This window comes from Lepidochelys kempii, chromosome 6, assembly GCF_965140265.1.
Source record: "Lepidochelys kempii isolate rLepKem1 chromosome 6, rLepKem1.hap2, whole genome shotgun sequence".
Lineage (NCBI taxonomy): Eukaryota > Metazoa > Chordata > Testudines > Cheloniidae > Lepidochelys > Lepidochelys kempii.
In genome coordinates this window covers 3,844,055-3,859,759 of record NC_133261.1, presented here as the reverse complement: position 1 = coordinate 3,859,759, position 15,705 = coordinate 3,844,055, and the positions used below count along the sequence as shown (strand labels likewise).

Sequence of the window (15,705 nt, the reverse complement as noted above, 5' to 3'; positions counted from 1 at the left end):
CCTGGTTTACGCTTAAAAAATAGATCAACAGAGCTCCATCACACTGGGCAGGGAAACTTTTCACATCCTGTGCGAGGCAGTTAGCTTCTACTGACCCTCAGTGTAATTCTTCCATTGACCTAGCTGTTGTCTCTCGGAGACAAGGATTAACTACATCGGAGGAAAAACCCTTCCATCAACGTGGAAAGCATCTACACTACGGGGCTGCTGCACACCATAGCTGAGTCAATGTAACGGTCTTAGTATAGACGCTCCCTGAATCAATGGGGGAGTTTTCCCCTTCCTATTAAAGCGATTTTTCTCTCCTTTTCCATCATTCTTCTCCCACCCTTGGTAAAGCTCTTTCCTTCTTTTGATAGGTAAATATGTTCAGAAATTTTTACTCTCAGCATCGTTCCTTCCTTCCCCTGCCATGAATGTCATTTACATTAAAGGCTGAAATGCTCTGAAACTGACTTCTTTGCCCATGACTTGGTGGTACCTCTGTCTTTTTTCTCCCTGCACTTACAATGAGTTGAGAAGGACAGAAGCAGTACCTGATTAGAACCCTAAAATCAGACATACAGTCGAATCTTTCCCTGTTTGCTAACCGCACCGACGTTACCCTTAATACCTCTGGAGCTGCTTCCTTCGCCAGAAGAGGTTAAATTTGACTTTGATGACTTTGAGATTTTCTCCCTGGACTATCTTTGCTCCCAGGACAACAGGTGTGCACAGCACATGCACTTAATGTTGTTGCCGTGTCTTTCCTTCTGGAAATGGAACACAGAGGGCCAGAAAATCAGCTGGCCTGGATCACTGTCTCTCCCGGAGGTCATTTTAATATGATACAAAACTGAGGTGACTGTATTCCACTTTATTTGTTGGTTACCTCTTCAAATGTCTCTTTAAGTAATTTCACAGCGTTGGGACACAAAAAGTGACTAGAAATGCGTGAATTTCTTCTGGATTAATCATTTATTGTCAAAAATAATACCATTTGAATTGACCTGAAACTCTTCACAAATGTGTTACAAATACGCCTAATAGCTTTGTCCCAAAACTGTGTGTGCGGGGGGAGGATTTAGATGCTGGTCAGAATGCAGCCACTGCAGGAGGCAGTGGTGGGCCTTCCCTTTGGAATTTTTATCTCAAGAGTTGGGGTGTTCACCTGTGAGGTGGGAGATCCAGGTTCAATTCCCGCTTCTGTCCAGTGCTGGGCAAAGCTGTCTGTGACATTGCACTCCATACGCTTTATGAAAATATGCATATGAATATGACATCACTGGAATATGCTTTATGCTAAGTGCCCCTTGTAACATGTCATTATAAAGCCTACAATCTACTAAGTGTGTTCATCCTATTTGTTTACATGGATTATTTTTATGTCTGGAATTAGGAGAATAGGATATTAACTTGTATTACTGATTTAGACATATTAAGTGGAAGCCTTTAAAGGTGCTTCAGAATCAATAAACTGTGAATGGCTTTGTTCACCTGCAGGCCTTTCTCTGTACGTCTGGGACAAACCAGGAAGAATGGAGATTGGGGTCTTACAGTTTCATGTGACCATGTCACCAGATACTGAGCTCCATGTGAAGCTGGTTCTTTTTCTGAGGGGGGTGGAATTCCAAACAAAGTTTTCCCATCTTGAGGAAGCTCCGTGTAAAGTGGGGAAGCAAACAATGAGTGTCTTCAGCTAGCTTAAGGTATCCTCACAGTGATACCTGCAAGCACCAGGAAACATAAGGACTGTAACCACAGGGGTGGGTGAGAACATGCTAGACCCAGGTAAGAAAAGGCATCTGGTCTGAGAAGGATTTTACCTTAAATAACAACTAGGGTGAGAAGTTAACATTTGTAACTCATTTCTGACTCTATTAAGCTTAACCTTGTGCATTTTACTTTGTGATTTACTTTGTTCTATCTGTTACAACTTAAAATCACGTAAATCCTACTTTTTGTACTTAATAAAATCACTTTTATTTATAAACTCAGTGTGAGTAATTTTTATCTGGGGGGCAAACAGCTGTGCATATCTTTCTTGAAGTGATATAGGGGGCAAACATGTATCATTTTACCCTGTATAAGCTTTATACAAGGTAAAATGGATTTATTTGGAGTGTAGAGCCCATTGAGATCTGGGTATCGGTGTGCTAAAGACACGTATCCTACTGAGGTTTTTTTCAATCTAGATCTGTAGCTTTGGGAGCGTGACCCGGACCTGGGGTCTGTGTTGCAGCAGACCGGTGTGTCTGGCTCAACAAGGCAGGATTCTGGAGGCTGAGAATGGCAGGGAAAATGGGCTCACAGGTGATTAGAGCCCATCAGCTGACAGTCCCAAAGGGGGTCTCTGTGACTGAACCTGACACACTTGGGTTTCCTGCATTTCCAAAAAACATCCCAGCCCCTGAGTGGTGTGCTATTCCAGTCTGGGTTTCTCTCAATCTCTCCTTTCAAAGTTGTTCTACTGTGGATAACTAATTAAAGAACCATTAAACAGCTTTATACATAGTAAAATGGATTTATTTGGGGTTTAGATCCCTTTGGGAGCTGGGTGTCTGCGTGCTGGAGACAGGTATCCTGCTGAGCTGGTTTCAGTCTAGATCTGCAGTTTTGGGGGTGTGTCCCAGACCCTTGGTCTGTGTTGCAGCAGGCTAGCGTGTCTGGCTCTAAAAGGCAGGGTTCTGGAGGCCCAAGCTGGCAGGGAAAACAGCACACCAGATGACAGGAGGGAGGGACGGGGGTGACATGCTTGAAGATACTTTGTTGAAGCAGCTGCAGAGATGCTGCAGAGATCTTCAGTGCTAACCACCAATGAACAACACATGAAGGGGAATACAGTCACCTCAGTTTCATATAATATTGAAAAGGCCTCACGGGAGAGATAGCAATCGAGACCAGGTGATTCGCTATCCCTGTGTGTTCCATTTCCAGAAGGAAAGACACAGCAACAACATTAATTGCACAGCACACTTTTTGTCCTGGGAGCAAAGATGCTCCGGGGAGCAAATCACAAAGTCATCCCAGGAAGCAGCTCCAGAGGTACTAAGGAAAACGTTGGTGTGGTTAGCAAACAGGGATAGATTCAACTCTGATTTTATGGTTCTGATTTCAGGGTTCTGAGCAAGTACTGCTTCCGTCCTCAACTCATTGTAAGTGAAGGGAGGGAATACAAAGAGGTACCACGGAGTCATCGTACGGAGTCAGAGCATTTCAGCCATTAATTGAAATGAGAGTGAGCCCTTTATGGGAGGGAAACTAAGGAATTATTCTAAGAGGAGAAATGTCAACTTTTCTGAACATATTTACGAAAGAAAAGAAGGAAAGAGTTTTATAAAGGAGGGAGAAGAGTGATTGGAAAAGGAGAGAAAAATAGCTTTAAGAGGAAGGGGGAAAACTCCCCCATCAATTCAGGGAATGTCTATACTAAGGCCATTACATTGACTCAGCTATGGTGTGCAGCAGTTCCACAGTGTAGATGCTTTCCACATTGATGGAAGGGTTTTTCCTTCGATATAGTTAATCCATGTCTCCGAGAGGCAGTAGCTAGGTCAATGGAAGACTGACACTGAGGGTCAGTACAAGCTAACTGCCTCGGACAGCGTGAGAAAAATTTCACCACCCTGTGCGACAGAGCTCTGGTCATCAAATTTTTAAGCATAAACCAGGCCTCAGAGAAGCGGCCAATGGAAAAGACCAGTTGGGAAATCTAGTCTTATCTCCCTGCTATTTCAGCAGTATCCTCTTCAGTTCTTTTTGTTCAGGCGAGTTGGAAATATTGCAGCTGTCCCAGCTTCCCAGTCAAGATTATTCTGCATTCTGACTGAGCTCACGGTCAGGTGTGTGTGTGTCTTTGGTGTAGAGTTGTAACTGTGTGTGTTGTATGAAGTGGGCATTGTGTGTGTTGTGTGTAGTGCACACTCTCTGTGTGTGTGTTTACTGGGCACTTTGTGTGTTCATATGTTGGGGGGTACAGTGGAGCTGAATGTCAAGTGGAGGCAGGTACATTTCCCTTTCCCTGCCCACAGCTCACTCTGGTGACCCCCTCCTCCCAGTGCAGGGCTCCTTGTAAGATCATAGAATCATAGGACAGGAAGGGACCTCGAGAAGTCATCTATTCCCCTCCCATGCACTCATGGCAGCACTATGTATTACCTAGACCATCCCTAACAGGTGCTTGTCTAAAATGCTCTTAAAAATCTCCAATGGGGGAGGTTCCACAACCTTCCTAGGCAAGTTATTCCAGTGCATAGCCACCCTCACTGTTGGGATGTTTTTCCTAATGTCCAACCTAAACCGCCCTTTCTGCAATTGAAATCCATCGGTTCTTGTCCTATCCTGCCCCCCCGCCCCCCAAGACGTTACTTTGCTGTTTTATTCCTAAAGTCTGTTTCACGGATTATAAACAATAGGAAATAAATAAAATTAAGAGAAGAATAATCGGGACAGAGCTGGGATGCTCGGAGATATTTTGCAGCATCTTCTGCAGATCTTTCTTTAATAGCACTAATGTGCCTGCCAGTTAGCTTCTCAGACACTTCTATTTAAACACACTGGATTTGATCAAACAAAAAACCAAAGTTTATTGACCACAAAGATAGATTTTCAGTGAGTGAAAATAAGGAGTCATAGAAGTCAGAAGTGGTTTCAAGAAAAATTAAGCTAGAATGCAACTTGGGGCTAAGTTAACAAATGATATGAAATTCAAAGCAAAAGTTTCCTCACGACATGCTTTCAGCAGTCTTACTGACCAAACTTCTTAGGTCAGAACCCCTCCCCCAGTCCTATGGCTGCTTCCTTTCTCCTTTCAGGTGCACTGAATCAATGGGCAGAGAGAGAGAGCGATGCCTTGGGATGTCTGCCCCTTCTTTCCATAGCATGCCACAAATACTGTTTTACATCATCACTGCACATATTCAGGAATTGTTCCTGAGTAAACAAATCACACATTTCTTCCAAGCTTGTAATGCCTTTTCCCCGTCACCCACTTATCTAACAAATCTCTCATTTCATTTACATGAGCCATATTACTCAATCCAGATCCCCACTTAAGACTCCTGAATTTAACCCTGTAGGTTTCATGTGTCATATGAAACTGTTTCAAAACCAGTTCCTTAAATTTACCATAGTTTGAAGCATCATCAATAAGAATCATCAATAGGAATCTTAATGAATATGTCCAGAGCTCTTTCAGTCAATTTTGTGACCAATGTGGTCATCTTTTCATTGTTAGGAATTGTATGGAGGGTGCACAGTCTCCCTTCAAGAGGTGGGCAGACTCTCCGATCCCCCCTCAGCTTCCATCTGGACTTCCCTCCCTGGGCTCCTCTCTGGTTCTGCCATTTTCCAAGGAAACAAATCCTTCTCCTGGATCAGGTCCCTCCTGACCACAGAAAACTCTGCACCCATGCCCCTTAATCCCAGGAGTACTTTCCATTCAGTTTAACAGCATGTATATGCTCACTGCTTGGTTATATAGAAGCCACCTTTACAAATCCTGTGTGGAAAGAGGCAGCAGCCTGGCTCTGAGAAGCAGCTGCTTCATGTGTTACCTGCTGCCTGTTCCCACTCAGCAAACGACATTTATTCCTCAGGTGCTCAGTGGACTTACAATCTGAGCACCTCTTGGGCTCCTCTGAGCGTACAGGAGATTTGGGAGGAGTAACAGGGGAATAGGGAGGTGAATGCCCAGCCTCCTTTTTCCCTGGGGTAAAACGGTGATTCTGTTTTCCACAAACCCTGGACACCTCTGGCACTGGTTTATGTTTAATTGCAGCTTATGACGGGTCAAAAGAGTCTGCAAACTCAGCCAATCCACTCATTGCATCCAACTTTTTGTCCCACAAATACTGTTTTACATCATCACTGCACATATTCAGGAACTGTTTCTCTGTAACCAAATCACACATTTCTTCCAAGCTTCTAATGCCTTTTCCCCTTACCCACTTAACGAACAAATCTCTCAGTTCATTTACATAAGCCACATTACTCAATCGAGATCCCCGCTTAAGACTCCTGAATTTAACACTGAAGGTTTCAGATGTAATCTGAACCAGTTTCAAATCCAGTTTCTTAAATTTACCATAGTTTGAAGCATCATCAATACGCATTTTATTGAATATGTCCAGAGCTCTTTCAGTCAATTTTATGACCAATGTGGTCATTTTTTGATTGTCAGGAATTGTATGGAGGATGCACAAACATGAAGAAATATTCAGCAATATCAGTGGACTCATTATACCGCGGACATTGTTGCTCCAATTTGTGTATTTTGGGGAAGTGGGGCCAGCTGCTGGTGGATTTTGTCTCTTCCACTCCATAACAGCCAGTTCATGCTTCTGGGCCTCAGTGAGAACTGCCCCAGGCACCTGTGAGTCACCGGAGGCACAGAAACCAGGAGGAGGAATTATGAGCATGACTCTTAGAGGAAGTAGGGATATAGTGTTTCCTGGGCACAGACTGGGGTGACAGACTTTGGATACAGAGATTGCTGGGTTTTGGTTGTTTCTAGTGGTGTTCAGGGAAGCAGGACTTTGTATACATTCTTTGTAACTCCTCCCACACAGATTATACAAAAGAATATAGCTGACTTGGATCATCAATTTTTCCTCCGAATACAATTGACCCTGCAATGCCTCACAGGTTGGCACCACTTAGGAGAAGGGGGCACCAACATTCCCTGGAGCACTTATAATGCCAGCCAAGCCTGCACACCCTTTTGGGATAATTTCTGAAACCATATTGAAGAAGGGAACAGTCATTACTGGGCCTGCCTTGGAGCTCCTTGTGGAGAGGTGATGACTACAATGTCCTTGTGCATCTGCAGCCATGGATCAGTGCATGGGCCCATCTCTTGGGGGACCTACCCTGTCATGTCAATTGAACACTGCTGTCAGTCAGCACCGCACCTTTTATTTTACTGGGATATTTTCTAGGTTGGTGGCTGTGACATACCAGGGTCCAACTCAGACTAATCAGCAGCTGTGTCACACCTTCCTGTAACCTTGCAATGCCTTGATGAAGTGGCTTCCACCTTGGCCACTCACAAACAACCATGAAGCATGGAAATCACACCCGAGGCACCTGTGTGTAACAGCAACCTGGCCAGGAATACACTCAGACTCTCACCACCCTTGCTTATACTGCAGGGTGAGCCCAGCACACTCCCCACTCTTTGATTTCCCTCCAGAAATGTATGTCCTGAGCTACCCAGTCCTCTCCTGGACAATACAAGCTACACTATCCATTATTTATTTGATTCACTAACATGCCTACAACTTAGCTTCTCAGACACTTCTATTTAAACAAACTGGATTAGATAAAACGTTAAAAAAAGTTTATTTACTACAAAGATAGATTTTAAGTGAGTGCAAATAAGGAGGCATAGAAGTCAGAGATGGTTTCAAGAAAAATAAAGCTAGAATGCAACTTCTTCCTAAGTTAAAAAATGATGTTAAATTCAAATTCAAAGGAAAAGTTTCGTCACCACATGCTCTCAGCAGTCCCACTAACCAAACATCTTAGGTCAGGAGCCATCCCCCAATCCAATGGCTGCTTCCTTTATCCCCTCAGATGCAGTGAATCAATTATTTTTTCCAAGAAATTATTTTTTCCCAGTAAATTATAAGATTTCCATCAAAACACCAAACTCCTCTCTTCCCTAAACCGTGGCCGTGTGACTCTGGTGATGTTCCAGGGCACTTCAGCAAGAGCAGAGACCATCATGCATCATGGTGGATGTAGTCTAGCCTGGAAGCCTGGTCCATGGAAGAGATTGGTAGTGTGTGGTTCCTGAGGAACCCCCGTGGTACTTCTGAGTCAAAATATTAAGTTTTTAGCTAAAAGGTTTTGGTCTACACACACACAGAAAACCTCTGTGGATCAGCTCTTCACAGTACACAGCTTGCACTGAAAACAGCAGGATTAAATATACCCCAAACCTCATACTCTGTATCTCTGGTAGAAATTGCATCCTTTAATAACACAGTAAGAAAGAGTAGGTCAAATTAATCTCCAGGCCACCAACTACATTGAGGGTAGCTTTGGTTCACTGAATGCATTAATTCAGTGTTGTGTCTCTCTGAGCTCAGGGATTCCCAGTTGCTTCAGGAATCATGTCCCATAGATCACACATCTCAGTATAAAACTTCCTGAATGCTCCTAAATGGCAGTTTCTTTCGATGAGGAAACACCAGCACACCTCTCTCTCTCTCTCTCTTCTAAGCAGGTACGTGTAATTGTCCTGAATTACAGTCACACAGACAAACATGCAGACACCATGTGGATCAGCGGCTATTGAATTCCAGACCTCCAGCACCAAAAGCCTCAGCCTGAACTCTGACCCCTTCAGCTAAAGGAGCGAACTGCTGGGTAGGAAAAAAATGGCAATTACCTAGTCACTGAAGCCAGGGCTTCCTATGATGACTCTGGGTTTTCTTACATGCTCCAGTAAATGCCAAACAGCTTAATTAGCACAGTGAGCAACTTTACCCCAAACCAACATGCCAAGCCATAGAGGTCCCCTTGCTGAAATAGGGTGGAAAGATTGACACTCCTTCACTCTCACCCCTTCTTTAGCTACGGAATAATCCCTTCAGACTGATTCTCTCCCAGCAGAGTTACAAGTCCCAGTTTTCTGTTTGGAGTAGTGAACAGCAGTGTTGGGGGGGGGGCATGATTAACCTGCGTGTTATTCTGTTTGGACAGTGTCTGCATTTTATCAAACACCTGGAATGACCAGCTGTGAACTTCTGGATCTGTGTACAAAGCCCTTTCCGGAGTGGGTACTGATGTCCATTGAGAAACTGATCTCCATTTATCTTCACTTACTTCATTACAGAGAAGGGACAGCTTTTCTGCACCATTCGCCTGCCCACATCTGTGTAGCTATCTGATCTCTGTTCAGAGGAGATGGAAGAGGGAAATCACTCAGAGGTGACTGAGTTCATTATCTCAGGACTCACAGATCGTCTGGAGCTGCAGGTCCCCCTGTTTGCAATGTTCCTACTGATTTATGGTATCACCCTGGTGGGGAACGGGGGGATGATCTTGTTAATCAAAATGGATTCCCAACTTCACTCCCCCATGTACATTTTCCTCAGTAATTTGCCTTTCTGTGACCTCTGCATTTCCTTGATAATTTCCCCTGAGATGCTGCTGAATTTCTTAGCTGAGAGGAAAAACAATTCTTTCACTGCCTGTGCTGTGCAAATGCATCTCTCTATTATTTTTGGAGATGTTGAGTGCCTCTTGCTGGCTGTGATGGTGTATGACCATTATGTGGCCATCTGTAACCCGCTTCTTTATATGGTTACCATGTCCAGGCAGCTTTGTAAAAAGCTGATGGCTGTGGTGTACGCTGTGGGGATTGTGGATTCAATGATACACACGTGTTGTACATTTCAGCTGTCATTCTGCAGCTCCAACATGATCAATCATTTCTTCTGTGACATCCTCCCACTGTTGGCGCTCTCCTGTTCTGACACCCACATCAATGAGATTGTGACATTTGCTTTCATGAGCTGCATTACAGTGAGCAGCTTTGTGACTGTCCTCCTCTCCTATGTCTGTATCATCTCCACCATCCTGCAGTTCTGCTCTGCCGGGTGCTGGCACAAAGTCTTCTCCACCTGCTCTTTCCACTTAACCTCTGTGGTCCTGTTTTTTGGCACCCTCCTCTTCATGTATTTACGTCCAACCTCCAGTTATTCCATGGAAAGAGACAAAGTGACCTCAGTGTTTTACACGCTGGTGATCCCCATGTTGAACCCCCTCATCTACAGCCTGAGGAACATGGAGGTGAAGGACGCCCTGAGGAAAGCAATGAATAAACTGCTAACCAATTCTTGAATCTGATTAACTCAGTACTGGTTTAGTGGTGGGGAGTGAATATAGGTGAATTCAATTTCCCAGCCCATTACAAAGTAATTCTGCAGAGCCCCTGGGAGTATTGTTCATTTGTTCATTATTGTATTGTTATTATTATTAATTTGTTTCTATAAGAACAAGGTCTGCAGGCCCCAACTGAGATCAGTGGAGAAAACCTGAGGAAGACTCACAGGTTCAGAAGGGAGAATGTTTCTATAAGCTGGTGGCTAGGGGCATCCACCTAGAGGGCGAGATGTTCAACTTCGTGACTCAGGACATCTTGTGGCGGTTCCAAATGGGTTTCTATGACCCAACCCTTCACAACGAATTTAGGAATAAAATGGCAAAACAATGTGGGTGTGTGTGGGTGGGGAGGGGGGAGGAGAGCACAAGAACCGATGGAAATGGAACATGTATGGGCAGAGCATCAGCTGGCCTGGATTGCTGTCTCTCCTGTGAAGTCATTTTAACATGATACAAAACTGAGGTGACTGTATTCCAGTTTATTAGTGGTCACCTCTCCAAATGTCTCTTTAAGTAATTTCCCAGCATTGGGATGCAAAGGTGTCTAGAAATGGGTGAATTTCTTCTGGACTAATTATTTATTCTCAGAAACAATACCGTTTTGAATAGATCTGAAACAATTCACAAATGTGTTACAAATATTCCTAATAGCTTTGTCCCAGAACAACAAGTGTGTGCGGGGGGAGGATTTAGGTGCCGGTCGCAACGCAGCCACTGTAGGAAGCGGTGGAGGTCCTTCCCTTTGTAATTTTTAGCCCAAGAGTTGGGGTGTTCACCTGTGAGGTGGGAGATCTAGGTTCAATTCTCCGTTCTGTCCAGGGCTGGGGAAAGCCATGTGTGACATTACATTCCATATGCTTTATGAAAATATGCTCATGAATTTGACATCACTGGAATATGCTTTATGCTAAGTGTCCCATGTAACATATCATTATAAAGGTTTAATCTACTATGTGTGTTCATCCTATTTCTTTACATGGATTATTTCTATGTCCGGAGTTAGGAGAATAAGGCATAAACTTGTATTACTGATGTAGACATTTTAAGTGGAGGCCATTAAAGGTGCTTCAGAATCAATGAACAGTAAATGGCTCCGTTTACCTGCAAGCCTTCCTGTGTACCTGTGAGACAACCCAAGAAGAGTGGAGACTGGGGTCTTACAGTGACATGTGGCCATGTCGCCAGATACTGAGCTCCATCTTGAAGCTGGTACTGTTCCTGATGGGGGTGGAATTCCAAACAAACGTTTCCCACCTTGGGGAAGTTCTATATGAAGTGGGGAAGGCAAACTATGAGTGTCTTCATCTGTCTTAAGAGATGGCCTCCCCACCCCACAGAGATACCTGCAAGCACCTGGAAAAAAAAAAAAGGATTGTAACCACAGGGCTGGGTGAGAACAGGCTGGACCCAGGTCAGAAAAGGCATCTGATCTGAAAAGGATTTTACCTGAAATAACAACTGGGGTGAGAAGTTAAATTTGTAACTGATTTCTGAGTCAATCGAACACGTCTGTCAGTCAGCACCACACCTTTGGTGTTATTGGGATATATTTCTAGTTTAGTGGCTGTGGCATACCATGGTACAACTCAGAGTAATCAGCAGCTGTGTCACACTGACCTGCAACCGTGCAATGCCTTGCTGAAGTGGCTTCCACCTGGGCCACTCAGAAACAACATTCAAGCATGCAAACCACACCCGAGGCATGTGCGTGTAATGGCAACCTGGCCAGGAATAGTTGAGTTACACTCAGACTCTCATCACCCTTGGTTATGCTGTAGGGGGACCCCAAGACACTCCCCAGTCTTCGATTTCCCTCCCAAAATGTCTGTCCTGTGCTCCCCAGTCCTCTCCTGGACAATACAAGTTACGTTCTCCATTATTTCTTTCTCAGCAGTAATATGCATACAACTCTCAGACATTTGTATTTAAACACACTGGATTAGTTAAAAGAATAAAACAAAGTTTATTGAACAAAAAGATAGATTTTCAGTGAGTGCAAATGAGAAGGCAAAGAAGTCACACATGGTAAGAAGAAAAATCGAGCTAGAATGCAACTTGTGCCTAAATTAATAAATGATGTGAAATTCAAAGCAAAAGTTTCCTCACCAGATGCTCTCAGCAGTCTTACTTACCAAACTTCTTAGGTCAGGACCGCTCACCCAGTCCAATGGCTGCTTCCTTTCTCCCTTCACATGCAGTGAATCAATGGGCAGGCAGAGAGAGAATGAGAGAGAGTGGTGCCTTGGGATGTCTGCCCCTTCTTTTTATAGTCCTGTCCCCACTTTGAGAAACATTTCCACCTGGTTACCAGGAGTCAAAATGTCAATGTAGAAGGATGTTCCCTTCTGCTTTTTCCTCATCTTTTTGGGCTACCTTTGTTTCCCTTCCAGCTTAATGACTCTAGTTACTGTTTAGATACAAAATTAATCAGAGCACACATTTCTTTGTTGAAGAGAGACCAGTTTGCCAGCCTCAATTTGGAACATATATGAATAACATAATACATAATCATCTTATAACTTCACATACATTATAAAAAAGTATTAATATTTGTGATGAGAGCATGACTATTTCTAGTTGACTCATAGATTTATTTAGCATCTTAAACTGAGCTCTGTGTGCAGATAATATGCATGCAAGAGGGATAGTTTTGTGAACTGCAGAAGTCTGTAGCCTGCTGTGGTCTCCCCCTGAACTCCTCTGGTCATCATGTGGTCTCCTTCAAGCAAAATGAGTGAGCCTAGCTTTCCTACTTTGGGGAGTAAGCTAGCAAGGGAAGGACATAGGATACCGTGGTGATTGGCATGCTATAAATAGCTAGATAATCTGGAGTACTCTTACATGTCTTACAGGTTTTACATTCCACCTATTGGGGTCAGGACAATGAGGTGATTCTGAAACCAGGAATGACTGAGATGATATCATCTGCAGCTACAAACAATTAGTACGTTTCACCTGTATCTAACTTTCTGTTCCTTTGATTCCAAATTTCTTGCTAAGGCTGGTTGAAAAATTTATAAAGATCATTTTTTGTGGGAAATTGGATTTTGCATTCAAATATTTTTCTCATGAACTTATTTCCCCCTGAAATTATCAGCTTTCCATTAAAATAAAAAACTCCCATACTCCCTAAACCATGGCTATGTGACTCTGCTGAAATTCCAGGGCAATTCAGAAAGAGGAGAGACCATCATGCATAATAGGGGGATGTAGTCCAGCCTGGGAGCCTGGCTCATGGAAGAGATTGGTGGTGTGTGGTATCTGAGGCACCTCTGTGGTATTTCTGGGTTGAAATAATAAGTTTTTAACAAAAAGATTTCATTCTCCACAAAGAAAAAAAAGAGTTTGTGGATCAGGTATACACAGTACCCAACTTGCACTGAAAACATCACGATGAAATATACCGTAACCTCATACTCTGTAACTCTGGTAGAATTTGCATCATTTAATAACACAGTAAGAAAGAGTAGGTCAAATTAATACCCAGGGCACCAATTACACCAAGTTGGCTTTGATTCACTGAATGCATTAATTCGGTGTTGTGTCTCTCTGAGCTCAGGTATTCCCAGTTGCTTCTGGAATCATGTTCCAGAGATCACACATATCAGTATAAAATTTCCTACATGCTCCAAACTGGCAGTTTCTACTGATGGGGAAATGTCACCACATCTCTCTCTCTTCTCAGCAGGTACGTGCTCTTGTCCTGAATTACAGTCACACACACGTGCAGGCACGATGTTTATCAGCGGGTATTCAATTCAGGACCTCCAGCACTTAGCGCCTCAGTTCCAACTCCTACCCCTTCAGCTAAAGGAGCGACCTCCTGGGTTGGAAAAAAATAGACAATGACATAGTCACCAAAGCTAGGGCTTTCCATTATGTCTCTGGATTTTCATACAGGCTCAAGTAAATGCCAAAAAGCTTAATTAGCACAGTAAACAACTTTAACCCAAAAGGACATGACAAGCCATAGAGCTCCCCTTGCCCAAAGACAGTAGAAAGATTGACACTACTTTGCTCTCACCCCTTCTTTTAGGAAGGAATAATCTCTTCAAGCTGAGATGGTTTTTGCCCCGATTCTGTCACAGCTGAGTCACAAGTCACTGTTGGCTGCTGGGATTAGTGAACAGGAGTGTCCATGTGTGGGGCATTATTATCCTCTGTCATTGTATTTATGCAGTGTGTATTTCATCGAACAACTGGAAAGACCAGCTGTGAACAACTGGTTCTGTGGAATAAGCTCTTCCCTGAGCAGGTACCGATGTCCATGAGGAAACTGATCTCCATTTATTTTAATTTACTTCATTACAGAGAAGAGACAGGTTTTCCGCACCATCCACCTGCCCACAACTCTGTAGCAGCCTGATCTCTGTTCAGAGGAGATGGAAAAGGGAAATCACTCGGAGGTGACTGAGTTCATTCTCTCAGGACTGACAGATCGTCCGGAGCTGCAGGTCCCCCTCTTTGGGGTGTTCCTGCTGATTTATGGTATCACCCTGGTGGGGAATGGGGGGATGATCTTGTTAATCACAATTGATCCCCGACTATACACCCCCATGTACTTTTTCCTCAGTAATTTGTCTTTCTGTGACCTCTGTCTTTCCTTGATAATTTCCCCTAAAATGCTGCTGAATTTATTAGCTGAGAGGAAAAGCATTTCTTACACTGCCTGCACTGTGCAAATGTATCTCTCTATCATGTTTGGAGATGCTGAGTGCCTCTTGCTGGCTGTGATGGCATTTGACCGTTATGTGGCCATCTGTAACCCGCTGCTCTATACGGTCACCTTGTCCAGGCAGCTCTGTAAACAGCTGGTGGCTGGGGCATATGCTGTGGCGATGGTGGATTCAATGATAAACTCATGTTTTATATTTCAGCTGTCATTCTGCAGCTCCAACATCATCAATCATTTCTTCTGTGATATCCCCCCACTGTTGGCGCTCTCCTGTGCTAACACCCACATCACTGAGAATGTGATCTTTACTTTCGCGTGCTGCGTTATAATAAGCAGCTTTGTGACTGTCCTCCTCTCCTATGTCTGTATCATCTCCACCATCCTGAAGATCCGCTCAGCCAAGGGCCAGCGCAAAGCCTTCTCCACCTGCACTTTCCACTTGGCCTCTGTGGTTCTGCTTTTTGGCACGCTCCTCTTCATGTATTTACGTCCCACCTCCAGCTATTCCATGGACAGAGACAAAATAGCCTCCGTGTTTTACACGGTGGTGATCCCCATGTTGAACCCCCTCATCTACAGCCTGAGGAACAAGGAGGTGATACATGCCCTGAGGAAAACAATCAATAAATTCCTGAGAAATTCTTGATTCTGGTTAACTCTGTACTGGTTGAGTGATGGGGAGTGGAAACAGGTGAATTCAATTTAATTTTGCAGAGCTCATGGTAGTATTGTTCGTTCTTGTATTATTATCATTATTAATTTGTTGGTAGTCCAACAAGTTCTGCAGGCCCCAACTGAGATCAGTGGACAAAACCTAAGGAAAACTCACAGGTCCAGAAAGAGAGATTGATTTTTATAAGCTGGTGTCTAGGGGCATCCACTATTCGACATTGGTGAGGCCTCATCTGGAGTACTGTGTCCAGTTTTGGGCCCCACACTTCAAGAAGGATGTGGATAAATTGGAGAGAGTCCAGTGAAGGGCAACAAAAATTATTAGGGGACTGGAACACATGAGTTATGAGGAGAGGCTGAGGGAGCTGGGATTGTTTAGCCTGCAGAAGAGAAGAATGAGGGGGGATTTGATAGCTGCTTTCAACTACCTGAAAGGGGGTTCCAAAGAGGATGGCTCTAGACTGTTCTCAATGGTAGCAGATGAC

The 15,705-nt window shown here is 43.8% G+C and overlaps 2 protein-coding genes across 2 annotated transcripts; both read left to right on the top strand.

Annotated features, from left to right (window-relative positions):
- The first annotated feature begins 8,892 nt into the window (after window positions 1-8,892).
- LOC140912606 (olfactory receptor 5AS1-like) lies at window positions 8,893-9,831 on the top strand. The gene has a single exon (XM_073347262.1). The coding sequence runs from the start codon at window positions 8,893-8,895 to the stop codon at window positions 9,829-9,831; it is 939 nt and encodes a 312-aa protein (XP_073203363.1).
- Window positions 9,832-14,255: 4,424 nt separating this feature from the next.
- On the top strand, window positions 14,256-15,194 carry LOC140913748 (olfactory receptor 5G3-like). The gene has a single exon (XM_073350547.1). It carries the CDS (start codon window positions 14,256-14,258, stop codon window positions 15,192-15,194), a length of 939 nt encoding a protein of 312 aa, XP_073206648.1.
- Window positions 15,195-15,705: the final 511 nt, after the last annotated feature.